Source organism: Budorcas taxicolor, chromosome 3 (genome assembly GCF_023091745.1).
Source record: "Budorcas taxicolor isolate Tak-1 chromosome 3, Takin1.1, whole genome shotgun sequence".
In the NCBI taxonomy this organism is placed as follows: domain Eukaryota; kingdom Metazoa; phylum Chordata; class Mammalia; order Artiodactyla; family Bovidae; genus Budorcas; species Budorcas taxicolor.
In genome coordinates, this window is record NC_068912.1 from 120,310,863 (window position 1) to 120,328,174 (window position 17,312).

Consider the following 17,312-nt stretch of genomic DNA (forward strand, 5'->3'; position numbering starts at 1 on the left):
AAATAGAGCTACGATGGGACCGGGCAATCCCACTCCTGGGCCTTACACCCGGAGGAAAGCATGGTCTGAAAGGATATGCGCCCCCTATGTTCATTGCAGTTTGTCCTCAGAAGTCAGGACACAGAAGCAACCTAAACGCCCACCAACGGGTGAGTGGGCACAGAAGACACGGTGGTCACGCAGTGGGTATCACGCAGCCGTCAAAAAGCGCGCAAGAGTGCCGTGTGCAGCCCCGTGGGTGGACCTGGAGACTGCCGTACTGAGCGGCGTAAGAGACAGAAGGAGAAATGTTGTACGGCATCCCTTATATGCGGAATCAATAAGAAACGACACAAAAGGACATCTGTATTTCTGAAGTGGGTTTTTCCAAGAGCTGAGTGAGAGTCAGCAAGCTCTGGCCCTGGGCTGAATCTGGCCCACGGCTCCTTCTGTCACTCAAGCGTCATTGGCACAGGCCCACACCCCGGGACAGCTTCCTCACCACCACAGCAGGGCTGAGAACTTTTAACACAACCAGTAGGCCCACCAAATCGGAAATGCTGGGTCTCTGGTCCTATTCGTGAAACATGGGGGCGCTCTGCGCCAGCCAGCCTCACGGGGCTGAGAGTCCCTGGGGACAGAGCGGGGGAGGGCTGGAGGGCAGAGGCCAGCTCGCTCAGCTCTGTCCTGTTCTCGCTGACTGGACTTTGCCAGCTCCTCCCCAGACACCCCTACTGCCAGGCCTTTACACGCAAGACAGACATTGATAACGGTCAGGTAACAACGACAATAGCAAAGGCAGGGGGTGGAGCGGAAACCCCCCCACCAGGCTCGCCACCTGGACACTCTGGTGCCCTGTGGTGCCTGGTCATCCAGCACAGGGGCTGCTGGGAAATGCTCTGGGCACTGACCGCAGCCAGGGCGGTCCTGGGACACAGGACGGCAGGCTGGGTGAGGACTATGGCCTCCCACTCGCTGCTGGTGGCCCCCCCAGCGGCCCTGAGCAAACCGCTGTTCATCCCCAGCCGGCTTCTGCTGGGGCCCGGCCCCTCCAACCTGACCCCCCGCGTCATGGCGGCCGGGGGGCTGCCGGTGCTTGGACACGCGCATCAGGAGGTGTACCAGGTCAGTCACCGGGGTCCCGGCCCCAGTCCCGGGGCGGCCAGTCACTGGGGACCCGGCCCCGATCCCGGGGTGGCCTCCTCCCGGGAGTGGGAGCGGGGAGGCTGTGAGCCATGTGTCTACCACCCCCAGATCATGGATGAGATCAAGCAAGGCATCCAGTACGTGTTCCAGACCAGGAACCCCCTCAGCCTGGCCATCAGCGGCTCCGGGCACTGCGCCCTGGAGGCTGCCCTGTTCAACCTGCTGGAGCCCGGTGACCCCTTCCTGGTCGGGGTCAGCGGCATCTGGGGGCAGCGGGCCCAGGACATCGCGGAGCGCATCGGTGAGGGACGGGGCGGGGGGGTGTGCCCCCTCATTGCGTCCTTCCCCAAGGCCTCCCACCCCAGCGTGAAGCCTGGAAGCACCCAGGTCCGGCTACCAACCTCAGGCCCTCCCCAGGTGGAAGCTACCCCCTCCCCACGCTTCATGCCTCCACCTCCTGCCGGCCTGCTGCCTCCTCCCCGGATGCTCCAGGGCCCCATCCCGTGCTGTCTTGGAACTTGGGGTCAGCAGTTTCCGGAGCCCACGGAGGGATCGGCACTGCAGGGTGTCCTCTGATCTTAGCTCAAACCCAGGGGACCACCCCCCAGCTCTCTGAGGTCTTTAGGGGCCAGCCCCACCTCTGTCACAGGACAAAGTTCCAGAAGCTGCATCTCCCGTAAAATCTCAGAAGCAGCTTCTGGAGCTGCAAAACGCTGAGGTAGGGACACAGTTTGCAGTCTGGAGTAATATTTTCTTGAGAGGCAGACAAAAGTCGGAGCCCGAGTGTGCTTTGAGTTTAATGATTGACCGTGGTTTGGAAACGTCGTGAAGCTCCTGGCTGGTCAGCTCCACACGCGGCTGCATTCGGTCCAGGTCAATGGACAACCCCTGACAGCCCGAGGGGGTCTTGACCCCTCACCAGGGCCCCTCCGGTCTACACACTGGCTTTAAGAAGGGACCCTGGGTTGGGCAAGGCACCCACCTGGCCTGGGGCTACCCACCTCACCCCACATCCCCGGGCTGGGGCTCTGGGGTGGTCTTGGGCCTCCCTGCCTCCTGCATATGAGACTGGGGGTCTGCTGTGCATGGGGAGCAGGACAAGGGCCTGCCTTCTTGGACCCCCCAGGCCACAAAGAGGGCAAAGCCCGCTCAGGCCTCCCTCATCCATTCAGTCCTTCATCGAACGCTGTGGACCCTCTGAAGTCACCCTCTGATGTCATGCTCTGAAGTCACCTCTGATGTCATCCTCTAAAGTCACCTCTGATGTCACCCTCTGATGTCGTGCTCTGAAGTCACCTCTGATGTCACACTCCAAAGTCACCCTCTGATGTCACCCTCTGAAGCTCAGCCCTGCACAGATCCGCACTTTGTCTGTGGGGAGGGCTGCAAGGGACAGGGATGCCCCCGCTTGGCTGGGCTCAGGGAAGGAGGCCAGAGCAGGGGGCCGAGAGCTGAGGGACCTGCTCCCACCCACGTGCTGCAGCGCCTGGATTCACCGAGCACACCCCAAGCTCCTCCCTGGGCAGCGGCTGGGCTGGTGTGGATGGCCCCCACAGGGCCCACCTGCTCAGCACACCATATCCCCAGTGCTGGTCCCCACCTGTGTGCGGGGGCGCTCACCACTCACATTGCCCCCAGGAGCCCGCGTGTGCCCAATGGTCAAGGCGCCTGGAGGCCACTTCACTCTACAGGAGGTGGAGGAGGTACGGGGGATGCAATGGCCCAAGGAGGGGCCAGTCAGCTGGGCCGGCTCAGGGTGGGGAGGGGGCCATGGCGGGTCCCCGGGGCTTCTGAGGCCAGCTTCCCGGCCCTGAAAGATTTCCCACACCTGGGGCAGGTGGGAGTTTGACCGGGAGGGTTCTGCTCCCCAAGGAAGCTAGGTCAGGACCCAGGCCGTGGCAGGGTGCAGGGGCAGGAGTGAGAGCGGGGAGCAGGCCATGCCTGAATCTTGGGGTGCTAGCCCCCGCTGTCGGGCAGGATCAGCCCAACCAGCCCAGAACTGGGCCGACCTCACACTGGCCCCAGGAGGATGCGGTTGGGGGCTGAGGCTCTGGCTCCTTAGGAGGAAAGTCCACGTGGTCTTGGAACAAGCCCTCCTCCCAGACCCGAGATGCCCGGCCTTGCCAGCACAGGTGGGGCTGGAGGAGTGTCTGGACCCGCTGCCCAGATCTGGCCATCTATGGGACCGTCTGTGGGGCGGCAGTGTCTGGGGCAGGCCTCGTCCTGCCCTGAAAGGACAGTCTTGATGTGAGGGCTTCAGACCGGGGGAGGCCCCTGCCCTGCTGGCTCTGCCTCAGGCTGTCACTTCCGACCTCAGGCCCTGGCCCGGCACAAGCCAGTGCTCCTGTTCCTGGCCCATGGAGAGTCGTCCACCGGTGTACTGCAGCCCCTCGACGGCTATGGGGAGCTCTGTCACAGGTAATCCCATACCCACAGGTGAGCCTGGACCACAGGTGAGCCCGTTCCTAAGGTGAGCCTGGTCCTCAGGTGAGCCTGGCCCACAGGTGAGCCTGGCCCTCAGGTGAGCCTGGCCCTCAGGTGAGGTGGGCCCCTCAGGTGAGCCTGGCCCTCTGATGAGCCTGTCCCTCAGGTGAGCCTGTCCCCTTAGGTGAGCCTGACCCCTCAGGTGAGCCTGCCTCTCAGGTGAGCCTGCCCCTCAGGTGAGGCTGACCCCTCAGGTGAGCCTGACACTTAAGGTGAGCCTGGCCCTCAGGTGAAGCAGGCCCCTCAGGTGAGCCTGGTCCTCAGGTGAGCCTGACCCCTCAGGTGAGCCTGGCACTCAGGTGAAGCTAGCTCCTCAGGTGAGCCCGGCCCATCAGGTGAGCCTGGCTCTCAGATGAGCCTGGCCCTCAGGTAAGCCTGACCCCTCAGGTGAGCCTGTCCCCTCAGGTGAGCCTGGCCCTCAGGTGAGCCTGACCCCACAGCTGAGCCTGGCCCTCAGGTGAGCCTGGCAATCAAGTGAGCCTGGCCCTCAGGTGAGCCAGGCACTCAGGTAAGCATGACTCCTCAGGTGAGCCTGTCCCCTCAGGTGAGCCTGGCCCTCAGGCGAGCCTGTCCCTCAGGTGAGGTTGGCCCTCAGATGAGCCTGTCCCTCAAGTGAGCCTGTCCCCTCAGGTGAGCCTGTCCCTCAGGAGAGCCTGACCCCTCAGGTGACCCTGTCCCTCTGGTGAGGTTTGCCCCTCAGGTGAGGCTTGCTCCCCAGGTGAGCCTGTCCTTCAGGTGAGCCTGACACCTCAGGTTAGCCTGCCACTCATATGAGCCTAGCCCTCAGGTAAGCCTGGCCCTCAGGTAAGCCTGACTCCTCAAGTGAGCCTGTACACTCAGGTGAGCCTGGCCCTCAGGTGAGCCTGGCCCCTCAGGTGAGCCTGGCCCCTCAGGTGAGCCTGGCCCTCAGGTGAGACTGGCTCTCAGGTAAGTCTGACTTCTCAGGTGAGCCTGTACCATCAGGTGATCCTGGCCCTCAGGTGAGGCTAGCCTCTCAGGTGAGCCTGGCCCATCAGGTGAGCCTGACCCCACAGGTGAGCCTGGCCCTCAGGTAGCCTGACCCCATAGCTGAGCCTGGCCCTCAGGTAAGCCTGGCCCTGAGGTAAGCCTAACTCCTCAGGTGAGCCTGTCCCCTCAGGTGAGCCTGGCCCTCAGGTGAGGCTGATCCCTCAGGTGAGCCTGGCCCACAGGTGAGCCTGGCCCTCAGGTGAGCCTGGCACTCAGGTGAGCCTGGCACTCAGGTGAGGCTGATCCCTCAGGTGAGCCTGGCCCACAGGTGAGCCTGGCCCTCAGGTGACTCTGGCCCTCAGGTGAGGTTGGCCCCTCAGATGAGGCTGGCTCCTATGGTGAGCCTGTACCTCATAATGTTGGCCCTTCAGGTGAGCCTGGCCCTCAGGTGAGCCTGTCACTCAGATGAGGTTGGCCCCTCAGGTAAGCCTGGCCCTCTGATAAGCCTGTCCCTAAGGTGAAGAAGGCCCCTCAGGTGAGCCTGGACTCAGGTGAGCCTGAGCCTTCAGGTTAGCCTGACCCTCAGGTGAGCCTGGCCCTCAGGTGAGCCTGAACCCTCAGGTGAGCCTGGCCCTCAGGTGAGGCTGGCCCCTCAGGTGAGCCTGGCCCTGAGGTGAGCCTGGCCCTAAGGTGATCCTGGCCCCTCAGGTGAGCCTGACCCCTCAGGTGAGCCTGGCCCTAAGGTGATCCTGGCCCCTCAGAAGAGCCGGCACCACAGGTAAGCCTATCCCTCAGGTGAGGCTGGCCCCTCAGGTGAGCCGGGCCCTCAGGTTAGTCGGCACCTCAGGAGAGCCTGGCCTTCCGGGTAGCCTGACCCTCAGGTGAGCCTAGCCCTCTGGTGAGCCTGACCCCTCAGGTGAGCCTGGCCCCCAGGTGAACCTTATACCTAGGGTGAGCCTGTCCCCTCAGGTGAGCCTGACCCTCAGGTGAGCCTGGCCCTCAGGTGAGGTTGGCCCCTCAGGTAACGCTGGTCCTCAGGTGAGCCTGTCCTCTCAAGTGAGCCTGGAACTCAAGTGAGCCTGATCCCTCAGGTAAACCGGGCCCTCAGGTGATGTTCGCTCCTCAGGTGAGTTTGGCCCCTCAGGTGAACCAGACCCTCAGGTGATGTTCGCTCTTCAGATGAGCCTGACCCCTCAGGCGAGCCTCACCCTCAGGTGAGCCTGGCCCTCAGGTGAGCCTCGCCCTCAGGTGAGCCTGGCCCTCAGGTAAGCTTGACTCCTCAGGTGAGCCTGGCCCTCAGGTAAGCCTGACTCCTCAGGTGAGCCTGGCCCCTCAGATGAGCCTGGTCCCTCGTGTGAGCCTAACCCCTCACGTGAGCCTGTTCCCTTAGGTGAAACTGGCACTCAGGTGAGCCTGGCTCTCAGGTAAGACTGACTCCTCAGGTGAGCCTGTAAACTCAGGTGAGCCTGGCCCTCATGAAAGCCTAAATTCTCAGGTGAGCCTGTCACCTCAGGTGAGCCTGGCCCTCAGGTGAGCCTGACCCCTCAAGTGAACCTGTTCCTCCGGTGAGATTGGCTCAGGTGAGCCTGGACCTCAGGTGAACCTGTCCCTCAGGTGAGGTTGGCCCCTCAGGTGAGCCTGGCCCTCAGGTGAGCCTGGCCCTCAGGTGAAGCTGGCCCCTCAGGTGAGCCTGGCCCTCAGGTGACCTTGGCCCCTCAGATGAGCGTGGCCCACAGGTGAGTCTGACACCTCAGGTAAGCCTGACTCCTCAGCTGAGCCTGTCCCCTCAGGTGAGCCTGTCCCCTCAGGTGAGCAAGACCCCTCAGGTGAGCCTGTCCTCTCAAGTGAGCTTGGCCCTCAGGTGAGCCTGATCCCTCAGGTGACCTGGGCCCTCAGGTTAGATTCGCCCTTCAGGTGGGCCTGGCCCTCAGGTGAGCCTGACCCCTCAGGAGAGCCTGACCCCACAGGTGAGCCTGGCCCTCAGGTGAGCCTGGCCTTCAGGTGAGCCTGACCCTCAGGAGAGCCTGACCTCTCAGGTGAGCCTGGCCCTCAGGTAAGCCTGACTCCTCAGGTGAGCTTGTCCCCTCAGGTGAGCCTGCCCTTCACCTGAGCCTGGTTTTCAGATGAGCCTGACCCCTCAGGTGAGCCTGTCCCATCAGGTGAGCCTGATGCTCAGATGAGCCTGACCCTTCAGGTGAGCCTGGCCCTGAGGTAAGCCTGACTCCACAGGTAAGCCTGGCCCCTTAGGTGAGCCCTGCCCTCAGGTAGCCTGGCCCTCAGGTGAGCCTGGCCCTCAGGTAAGGCTGGCCCCTCAGGTGAGCCAGGTCGCAGGTGAGCCTGACTCTTCAGGTGACCCAGGTCCTCAGGTGAGGTTGACCCCTCAGGTGAGCCTGGCCCTCAGGTGAGGCTGGCCCCTCAGGTGAGCCTGTCTCTCATTTGATCCTGGCCCTGAGGTCAGCCTGGCCCTCAGGTGAGCCTGGCCCTCAGGTGTGCCTGTTCCCTCAGGTAGCCTGATCCTCAGGTGATCCTGACCCCACAGGTTATCCTGGCCCTCTTTTGAGCCTGCCCCTCAGTTGAGCCTGACCCCACAGGTTAGCCTGGCCCTCAGGTGAGCCTGACCCCTCAGGTGAGACTGTTCGCTCAGGTGAGCCTGGCCCTCAGGTGAGGTTCGCCCCTCAGGTGAGGCTGGCTCCACAGGTGAGCCTGTCACTCATGTGAGGTTGGCCCCTCAGGTTAGCCTGGCCCTCAGATGAGCCTGTCCCTCAGGTGAGGTTGGTCCCTCAGGTGAGCCTGCCCCTCAGGTGAGCCTGCCCCTTAGGTGAGCCAGGCCCTCAGGTGAGCCTGGCCCTCAAGTGAGCCTGGCCCCTCAGATAAGCCTGGCTCGCAGGTGAGACTGACTCCTCAGGGGAGCCTGACTCCTCAGGAGAGCCTGTCCCCTCAGGTAAGCCTGGACCCTCAGGTGAGCCTGACCCCTCAGGTGACCCAGGCCCTCAGGTGAGGTTGAACTCTCAGGTGAGCCTGTCCCTCAGATGAGCCTCGCCCTCAGTTAACGTTGGCCCCTCAGGTGAGGCTGGCTCATCAGGTGAACCTGTCCCTCATTTGAGTTGGCCCCTCAAGATAGCCTGCCCCTCAGGTGAGCCTGCCCCTTAGGTGAGCCAGGCCCTCAGGTGAGCCTGGCCCTCAAGTGAGCCTGGCCCCTCAGATAAGCCTGGCTCGCAGGTGAGACTGACTCCTCAGGGGAGCCTGACTCCTCAGGAGAGCCTGTCCCCTCAGGTAAGCCTGGACCCTCAGGTGAGCCTGACCCCTCAGGTGACCCAGGCCCTCAGGTGAGGTTGAACTCTCAGGTGAGCCTGTCCCTCAGATGAGCCTCGCCCTCAGTTAACGTTGGCCCCTCAGGTGAGGCTGGCTCATCAGGTGAACCTGTCCCTCATTTGAGTTGGCCCCTCAAGATAGCCTGGCCCTCAGGTGAGCCTGTCCCTCAGGTGAGCCTGGCCCTAAGGTGACTCCGACACCTCAGGTGAGCCTTTCCCCTCAGGTGAGCCTGGCCCTCAGGTGATTTTGGCCACTCTGGTGAGGCTGGCTCCTCAGATGAGCCTGTCCCTTGGGTGAAGTTGGGCCCTCAGGTGAGCCTGAACCTCAGGAGAGCCTGCCCCTCAGGTGAGGTTGGCCTCTCAGGTGAGCCAGCACCTCAGGTGAGCGTGGCGCTCAGGTCAGCCTGGCCTTCAAGTGAGCTTGACCCCTCAGGTGAGCCCTGCCCTCTGGTGAGCCTGGCCCTCATTTGATCCTGGCCCTGTGGTGAGTCTGGCCCTCATTCGAGCCTGGCCCTCAGGTGAGCCTGTCCCCTCAGGTAAGCCTAACTCCTCAGGTGAGCCTGTCCCCTCTGGTGAGCCTGGCCCTCAGGTGTGCCTGTCCCCTCAGGTGAGCCTGGCCCTCAGGTGAGCCTGACCCCACAGTTTATCCTGGCCCTCAGGTGAGCCTGCCCCTCATTTGAGCCTGGCCCTGATGTGAGCCTGGCCCTCAGGTGAGCCGGACCCCTCACTGTGCCCAACCCCTCAGGTGAGCCTGTCCCCTCAGGTGAGCCTGCCCCTCAGGTGCGATTGGCTCCTCAGGTGAGACTAGCTCCACAGGTGAGCCTGTCCCTGATTCTAGGTTGGCCCCTCAGGTTAGCCTGGCCCTCAGATGAGCCTGTCCCTCAGCTGAGGTGGGTCCCTCAGGTGAGCCTGGCCCTCAGGTGAGCCTGGCCCTCAGGTGAGCCTGCCTGTCAGATGAGCCAGGCCCTGAGGTGAGGCTGGCCCCTCAGGTGATCCGGGCCCTCAGGTGAGGCTGTCCCCTCAGGTAAGCCTGGCCCTCTGCTGAGCCTGGCCCTCAGGTAAGACTGACTCCTCAGGTGAGCCCGTCCCCTCAGGTGAGCCTCATCCTCAGGTGAGCCTGACCCTCAGATGAGGCTGGCCCTTAGGTGCGGATGGCCCCTCAGATGAGCCTGTCCCTCAGGTGAGCCTGTCCCTCAGGTGAGCCTGACCCCTCAGGTGAGCCTGTCCGTCAGGTGAGCTAGGGTCTCAGGTGAGCCTGTCCCTCAGGTAAGCCTGACTCCTCAAGTGAGCCTGTCCCATCAGGTGAGCCTGGCCCTCAGGTGAGCCTGACCCTCAGGTGAGCCTGTCCCTCAGGTGAGGTTGGCCTCTTAGGTGAGCCAGCCCCACAGGTGAGTTTGGCCTCTTAGTTGAGCCAGCCCCTCAGGTGAGCCTGGCCCTCAGGTGAGCCTGGCCTTCAAGTGAGCCTGACCCGTCAGGTGAACCCTGCCCTCAGGTGAGCCTGGCCTTGAGGTGAGGCTGGCCCCTAAGGTGAGCCTGGCCTCAGGTAAGCCTGACTCCTCAGGTAAGCCTGACTCCTCAGGTGAGCCTGTCCCCTCAAGTGAACTTGGCACTCAGTTGAGACTGGCCCTCAGGTAAGCCAGACCCCTCAGGTGAGCCTGGCCCTAAGGTGAGCCTTATCACTCAGGTGAACCTGGCCATCAGGTAAGGTTGCCCCTCAGGTGAGGCTGGCTCCTCAGGTGAGCCTGTCCTTCCAGTGAGGTTGGCTTCTTAGGTGAGCCTGTTCCTCAGGGGAGCCTGCCCCTCAGGGAAGCCTGCCCCTCAGGTGAGCGTGGGCCTCAGGTGAGCCTGGCCCTCAGCGGAGCCTGGCCCTCAGGGGAGCTTGCCCCTCAGGTGAGCCTGGCCCTCAGTTGAGCGTGGCCCTAGGTGAGCCTGACCCCTCAGGTGAGCCTGGCCCTCAGGTGAGCCTGACCCTTCAGGTGAGCCTGTCCCCTCAGGTCAACCTGGCCCTCAGGTGATCCTGGCACCTCAAGTGAGTCTGTCCCTCAGGTGAGCCTGTCCCTCAGTTGAGCCTGGCATCTCAAGTGAACCTGGCCCTCAGGTGAGCCTGACACCCCAGGTGAGCCTGCCCCTCAGGTGAACCTGGTCCTCAGGTGAGCCTGACACCCCAGGTGAGCCTGCCCCTCAGGTGAACCTGGTCCTCAGGTGAGCCTGCCCTTCAGGTGAGCCTGTCCCTCAGGTGAGCCTGCCCCTCAGGTGAGCCTGGTCCTCAGGTGAGCCTGCCCTTCAGGTGAGCCTGCCCCTCAGGTGAGCCTGCCCCTCAGGTGAGCCTGTCCCTCAGATGAGCCTGTCCCTCAGGTTAGCCTGGCCCTCAGTGTCAGTGCAGGGGGCAGAGCCACGCCCAGCTCAGAGCCAGCCTGGGGATAGGGTGGGGTGTGCTGGGGTGCTGGCAGGCCCCTCCCCACAGGAAGTAAGAGTGCAGTTCCAGCTCCCTTTCCCGCTGGGCTCACCCCCGCCTCTCTCATGCGGAGTGGGGTTCAGGTTTTCTTGGGGTCTTCCTGGCCCTGGGCAAAGGCTATATGTACCCTTCCGTCTGAGAGCAGGATCAGGTGTCCCCAGAGTGCCACCTCCCTCCCTGCTGGTTATGGCTCAATGCCAACCCTGCAGCCTTGGGCCCAGGGCCTGCCCACCTTGCCCTGACCCCAGAGCCCCAGAGAAGCCCCCGCCCTCCACTGGCTTCCTCAGGGCCCCCACCCCTCTACAGGGTCCCTTTCCAGGACCAGCAGCCCTTCTCTGGACAGTTGACCACAGGGGGAAAGAAGAGAAACTCCACCTCCAGGCTGGATCATCCTGGCAGACCTGCTGTCCCCCAAGGGGGCCACGGGGCCACTGGGCACAGCCCCAACCAGGACCACCTGCCCCCTGGAGTCCTGTCCAGGGGGCCACGCTCACCAGCATCACCTGGGCTACAATTCCCAGAGGCCCACAGGGAACGGTCTTTGGGCCCTTCTCCTAGGAAAGTGCGGGGTGGAGGAGGGTCAGAGGCTCAGCTCAGGCTGCTCCTGGACTCTGTCCTCCGCACGCGCTGAACGTCTGCCCCGTGGGCTGCCGGACAGACGGAGGGCCAGCCTTTTGCTGCCCAGCTCCCTGGACCCCACACAGCCCTGGGGTCTGCGAGCTCAGGGTACCCAGCTGACCCGCAGGACACAGACTGCCCAGCTGGCCCTGTCAAGAACCTGTGTGGGAAGCCGGGGTCAAGCGCCTGGGGGCCCTGGCCATCCTGAGCCCCCCGTGTGACATCCGCTCTGCTGGGGGCTGACCGTGGTCCCAGCTCAGGGCAGGTTGCCGAGTCTGAGGCCCCTGCTTCTCTCTGCTGCCCTCCCCCAGGCACCAGTGCCTGCTCCTGGTGGACTCAGTGGCATCCCTGGGTGGGGCCCCCATCTACATGGACCGGCAGGGTGAGTGTGTGCCCCCACCCCAGCCTGTCGGTGGGTCCTGAGGGTCAGAAGTCCTCGCTGGTGTCCCGTGCCCTGTGCCGGGGCCTGCACGTCCGTCAGCCCCACACGGGGCCGGGTCTCCACAGGCCCCCAGGCACGCGCCAGCTCCTCCCAGGGCTGGACACTCTCCATACTGACCACAGCCCGTGTCCCCCTGGGCCGTCGGACCGGGACAAGCCCAGGGAGAGAGGGAGGGAGGAAGGGACGCTGCAGGACAAGCAGTGGGAGAGGACCAGAGCCCTGACGGGGCAGATGCGGGCAGTGCCAACCAGGGCAGAGACCTGGGGCCCCGTCCAGCAGGGCCTCGGTTTCCCATTGGCCCCAGCCTCTGGGAGGCGGCGGCGGGCGGGGCTCGGGTCCCAGCCCTGGCCCTCCGTCCTCCCCCGGCTGCTTGCCCAGCACCCTCCCCTGCTGCTGCCCGTATCGTATCGTAAACTGCCCTGGCGGTGGGGGCGCCCTGTGGGCGGGCACCTCAAGGTGTGAGAGCATCACCTTTCCTCCCCCCTGGGCCACCCGCACCCTCTCTGCTTGTACTTTGACCCCAGCCGCGTGGGTCTGCCACGCCGAGCAGACACTCTCGGGGTCCTCCGGTTAGCTCAGCCTGCCTGGAACGGTGTTGGGCCTGCAGGAGAGGGGTCTGGGCCTGCAGGAGAGGGGTCTGGTCCTACAGCACGCTTGGATGGTGGGTCCCAGGTTCCCCCGACGTCTGCTGGGCCGGGCGGCCCCCACAACCGCCCCCACGACTGCCCCCCCGGACGGCCCCTGAGCGTGCGCCCCTCTCCCGCAGGCATCGACGTCCTGTACTCGGGCTCCCAGAAGGTCCTGAACGCGCCCCCGGGCACCTCGCTCATCTCCTTCAGCGACAAAGCCAAGTAAGTGAGCCCCGCCCACCCCACCCAGGACCAGACTGGCATCGAAGGTCAGACTGCCACCCCGGGGGGTGGCAAGGAGGGAGAGGACAGGCCCAGTGGAAGGAGTCCTGCTGGGGAGCCCGGGGTCTCCCCGCCCGGGGCACTGGGCTCTTCCCAGGCTGTCCCCAGGCCCCTCCAGTGAACCCCAGCTTCACTTGCCCCCAGGAGAGATGAGGCTCTTTCGCAGGCCTCTAGCCTCCGTCTCCCCTCTGCCATTATTTGTGGGTATACTTTTAAATGATTTAGATTCAAATTTCACCATTAAACACAGAGCATGTGTTGACCCTATGTTCAGATTTCTGAAACACATAAATGGACAGACAGATAACTGAGCAATAAACGCTGTAGAATGTATTGAACAAACAGAGAAAACCTCAGGGCCAGTACACCTGTGTGTCTTATGCATTTGGCATCCGTTTAGCATAGGGACAGGCCAGGCAACTGGGCAGAAAGCCCGTTCAGCACTGAACAGAGGCCCTTGGCTGCTGAGAGTGTGTCTCCCTTACTTCAGGCTTGAGACAGACAGAGGAGTCTGACTCATGTATTGGTGCTGTCCAGGCGCTCAGTCGTGTCCAACGCTTTGTGACCCCATGAATCGAAGTACGCCAGGCCTCCCTGTCCATCACCAACTCCCGGAGTCCACCCAAACCCATGTCCATTGAGTTGGGGATGCCATCCAGCCATCTCATCCTCTGTCGTCCCCTTCTCCTTTTGCCTTCCATCTTTCCCAGCATCAGGGTCTTTTCCAATGAGTCAGCTCTTCCCGTCAGGTGGCCAAAGTAATGGAGCTTCAGCATCATTCTTCCCAATGAATATTAAGGACTGATTTCCTTTAGGATGGACTGGTTTGATCTCCCTGCAGTCCAAGGGACTCTCAGAGTCTTCTCCAGCACCACAGCTGGAAAGCATCAATCCTTGCGCGAAGACCCTTGCATTCAGGAGGAGCAGTAGCAGCGAAGGATAGACATCGATGAAGGAGCTCTTGCGGGCTGGGCCTGCCACCCGAGTCCTGGGCCTGTAGGTTAGAACGGCAGTCTGGAGACAGCATGGCTAGGGCAGTCCTCAGATTTCCCCAGTTTTCCAAACAAGTGTCCCTGATGCTTTCCTCAAACTGGGTTCCCTCCGAAGTCTTTCTGTGTTTGAACTCACCGTGCAGCAGACCTTCCCATCCGTCTCTCTGACCTGAGCATAGAGCAGGGCGACTCCGTGGGAGGAGACGGGTGGGCGGCGCCAGCCCAGGTCCCGAGGGACAGGCTCACAGCCCCGAGGCAGAGGCACGGGCTGGACCCTCGGGGGCCTGAACACCCTCATCCCGGCTCACTTCTGAGAAACAAGGGGCACTGTTGCTGGTTCTTTCTCCACAGAAACAAGATCTATGCTCGTAAGACCAAGCCCGTCTCTTTCTACCTGGACATCCAGTGGCTGGCCAACTTCTGGGGCTGTGATGACAGGCCCAGGACGTGAGTGGGGGAAGCCGGGGAGGAACAGGGGCTGCCAGGGAGGGGGAGCCCCCGCCTTCATTCCCCTGCACCCCGGCTGGAGCCACGGGCTCTCCAGTGCCAGGCCTGAAATGCCCTCAGGGGTCCCCCCAGTCCTCGAGGCCCCAGGCGTGGTCCCCGCCCCCCTCCATGAGGCCCTCTCCTCCAGGAAGTCCTCACACTCCTGCAGACACTTCACACCTGGCCTGACAGCTTCCCAGTCCTGGGCCTCTGCTTCACCCACTTCTCAAAAGGAGGGCTCCCCAGGCTTCTCTCTGAGGGGACTTTATCTTAACCTGAGCCCCTTACGTGACCCTCGGGAACGGGAACCCCAGAAACTGTGCCCTGCCCAGCGGTCACAGCAAGGCACTGGGCTCCAGGGGGGACCCAGTGCCCGGCCTCCACTGCCGTCCACCTGCCCCCGTGACCCAGCTAGTGCCCCTCCCCAGAGCCCCGCCCCCACCCCGATCAGCCAGGGCTGGGGGAGATCAAGGCACTGCCCGACCGCGCCCACTGACCCGGGCCCCCTCTGTGCTCCAGGTACCACCACACCACCCCCGTCATCAGCCTGTACAGCCTGAGGGAGAGCCTGGCCCAACTGGCGGAGCAGGTACTGGGTGGGGTGGGAGCGGGCAGTCAGGGAGCCTGGAGCTGGGTCCCGCAGGGTGAGGCTGGGGAGCCCCCAGAGCCCCTCCCCAGGGTTCCCTCAGGCTGGGGGCCCTTGCTGGAGGAGACTAGGCCAGGGCAGGAGGGCTCTGGGCGGGGCTGGGGGCAGACAGTGATGGGACGGGTGTGACCACGTTCTCCCTCTGGCTCCCAATAAAGCGCACACAAGGGCCCAGAGGGGAGGCAGCCTGTGAACCAAGAGGCCAGGTGGGAAGGAGAGAGGGCAGGCCCGAGGGAGGGCTGGGGAGTGAGACCCCCTCCAGGAGCCCCGCTGTGCCCGCCGCTCCCAAGGAGGGCAGGAGCCACACGAGTCAGCGGCTGTGACGCCACCAGGGCGGCGCCCATGAGCGGGGCAGTGTCCGCACTCTCGGGACCCAAGAGGCCCAGAAACGCACCGGGACAGCCCCCAGGGGCCAGCCCGGGGCCAGCCCAGGGGCCAGGGAGAGGCCTGGGCCTCCGCCAGCCTCAGTGAGGCCGCATGCTGTGCTGACCACATCTGCCCTGTGTCCACTCACCTCATCACCACCCTGGGCTGGGCGGGCAGGGCTGTCCCAGCCTCGGGCTGGCTTGTGCCACCAGAGAGGCTGGGGCTGCACACTTGAGGGGTGGTCTCCAGAGCAGGGACCCAGCTGTGAGCTCTGGAATCAGGGGAGGCTGGGCCCCTGGAACAGGGCCTGTGGGGTCAGGGGCTGGGAGGGCACTTTCCACACCTGGCCAGCCCCCCGCCTCTGGCTAGGTGCGCGCCCCTCCCAGGGGCCTGGAGGACCCAACCGCCGGCTGGGGCCCAGGCTATTCTGCCTCCAGACCATTTCCACTCCCCCCAAAAGGCCGAGGCCCAGCCCTTGGGCAGAGTCAGGGTCCTAAACCTGCGGCTCAAGGGGGCTCCCAAGGGGCTCAGTGTCCAGGACAGGAGGGGAGACCCTCCCCAGGCCAGAGCGCCCCTGCTGTGAATGCCAGCCAGCTTCTCCCACTCTGGCCCCCAAGGAGGGAACCCACTCGCCCCTCAGCCTGCAACCTGTCCCTCCAGGGCCTGGAGAACAGCTGGCAGCAGCACCGCGAGGCCTCAGAATACCTGCACACGTGCCTGCAGGGGCTGGGCCTGCAGCTGTTCGTGAAGGACCAGGTGAGGAGGGCGGGGCAGGGGGCAGGGGCAGGGGGTCAGAGGGCAGGGGGCGGGGGGCGGGGGCAGAGGGCAAGTGGCAGGTGGCAGGGGCAGAGGGCAAGGGTGGGAACAGGGGGTCAGAGGGCAGGGGTCAGAGGGCAGGGGGTGGGGGCAGGGGCAGCAGGAGTGGGTGGGGAGAGGGCGAGCACCTCTCCAGCCCCTGTCTGAATATGTGGGTCTGGGGTGGGGGCAGTCACAGTCACGGTCACAGTTTTCTGGCCTCTGGATCTCAGGACACTTATGTGGGTGCCCCTACTCCCCCCTCAAAGCCTCCTGCCTGGAGTCATGGGTGATCTGTGAGCTGGAAGATGCCCCTTGGCTCACAGAGCCCAGGCCAGACACCAGCCTGGAAGGGGTTGGGGTGGGGTGTGCTGGATGAGACAGGCACCCCGAGCTTCAGCGTGTGACCTGCCAGACAGCAGACACAGGGCGGGGTTGGGAGGGTGGTCCCTGGAGGCTGGAAGCCCCGCCCTGAGCACCAGTCCGAGGACGTGGCTGCTGGGAGGGTGGGGACCCTGCTGTCTGGGCCCTTTCTCCCGCCTCCATGCTCGACCCTCCCCACCGCCCCTCTGGAGGCCGGCCAGGGGGGCTGCCTGCCATCTGTCATGAGGGGCCCAAGCCCCATGCATCCTGCAGGCACTCCGGCTGCCCACCATCACCAGCGTGGTGGTCCCCGTGGGCTATGACTGGAGGGACATCGTCAAGTACATCATGGACCACCACAACATCGAGATTGCGGGCGGCCTTGGGCCCTCGGCGGGGAAGGTAAGGGCCCTGCGGCCATGAGTGCTCCAGGCCCAGGCCTAGGCCAGTGGCCAACGGAGAGCCAGGGCAGCAGGAAGGGGACACCTTTCTCTGAAGCCGGGAGTGACCTCAGACGAGGGCACCCTCTTCCCCCCCTCCCGCACTGGGGGATGCCAGCCGGCTCTGCGCCAGCCTCAGTCGTGGCAGCCAGGCCCCCGCCCGAGGTGACCTCCTCCCCCGGCCCTGCCCCCAGGTGCTGCGGATCGGCCTGCTGGGCGGCAACGCCACGCGGGAGAACGTGGACCGAGTGACCCAGGCCCTGCGGGAGGCCCTGCAGCGCTGCCCCCACAGCAAGCTGTGAGCGGGCTCTGTCCCTCGTCCACTGTGGGAACAGGCAGGTGGCCCCTGGTTGAACAGACTCTGCAGGGGGCAGCGGACAGCGGCTGCCCCGCCCAGGCGGCCCGTCCCCTCCCAGTGGAGCCTCCTGGTGCGGCCGCATGGCCCCACAGCCCCTCCCCTTGAGCTGTCGCCCCCATAGGTCCCTGGCCTCCTACGGAGGTTCAATAAAGCAGTGGCTTCATCATTCGCCACTGTGGACCCCTGCTCCCTGACTGCACCTGAGCTGGGGGTTTGGATTCGGGGAGCAGAACCTTGCCAGAAGGATCCGGGCTGGAGGATGGGTTTTGTGTCAGTCAGCTGCCTGGGGTTCCTGTCACTGCACAGCCTGAGTCTAGATATTGAGCCTGCAAACACCTGCTCTCCCCCCACCTCCACAGGGGCCCTGTGGCCACAGGGTTACAGCCAGGGCACCAAGAGCTCAGGAGCACACGGCAGGACTCAGGCCCTGAGGAGCCCCAGGCACACACGCGGCACCCTGCGGGCCCTGAGAGCCTGGGAGGGCCCAGCCCCGGGCCGCTCTGCGCTCACGTGTGCAACAGAGGGGGCCCCAGGAATGCACCCCCCCTGCCTGGCGCCCCGATCCCCTGCCC

General features: G+C 64.3%; 1 protein-coding gene across 1 annotated transcript; it reads left to right on the forward strand.

Moving 5' to 3' along the window:
- The first annotated feature begins 873 nt into the window (after positions 1 to 873).
- AGXT (alanine--glyoxylate aminotransferase) lies at positions 874 to 16,684 on the forward strand. The gene is made up of 11 exons (XM_052637817.1): positions 874 to 1,104; positions 1,234 to 1,426; positions 2,764 to 2,828; positions 3,443 to 3,543; positions 11,253 to 11,323; positions 12,150 to 12,234; positions 13,638 to 13,733; positions 14,292 to 14,361; positions 15,445 to 15,540; positions 16,216 to 16,344; positions 16,577 to 16,684. Exons 1-11 carry the CDS (start codon positions 874 to 876, stop codon positions 16,682 to 16,684), a joined length of 1,245 nt encoding a protein of 414 aa, XP_052493777.1.
- The last annotated feature ends 628 nt before the right edge of the window (positions 16,685 to 17,312 follow it).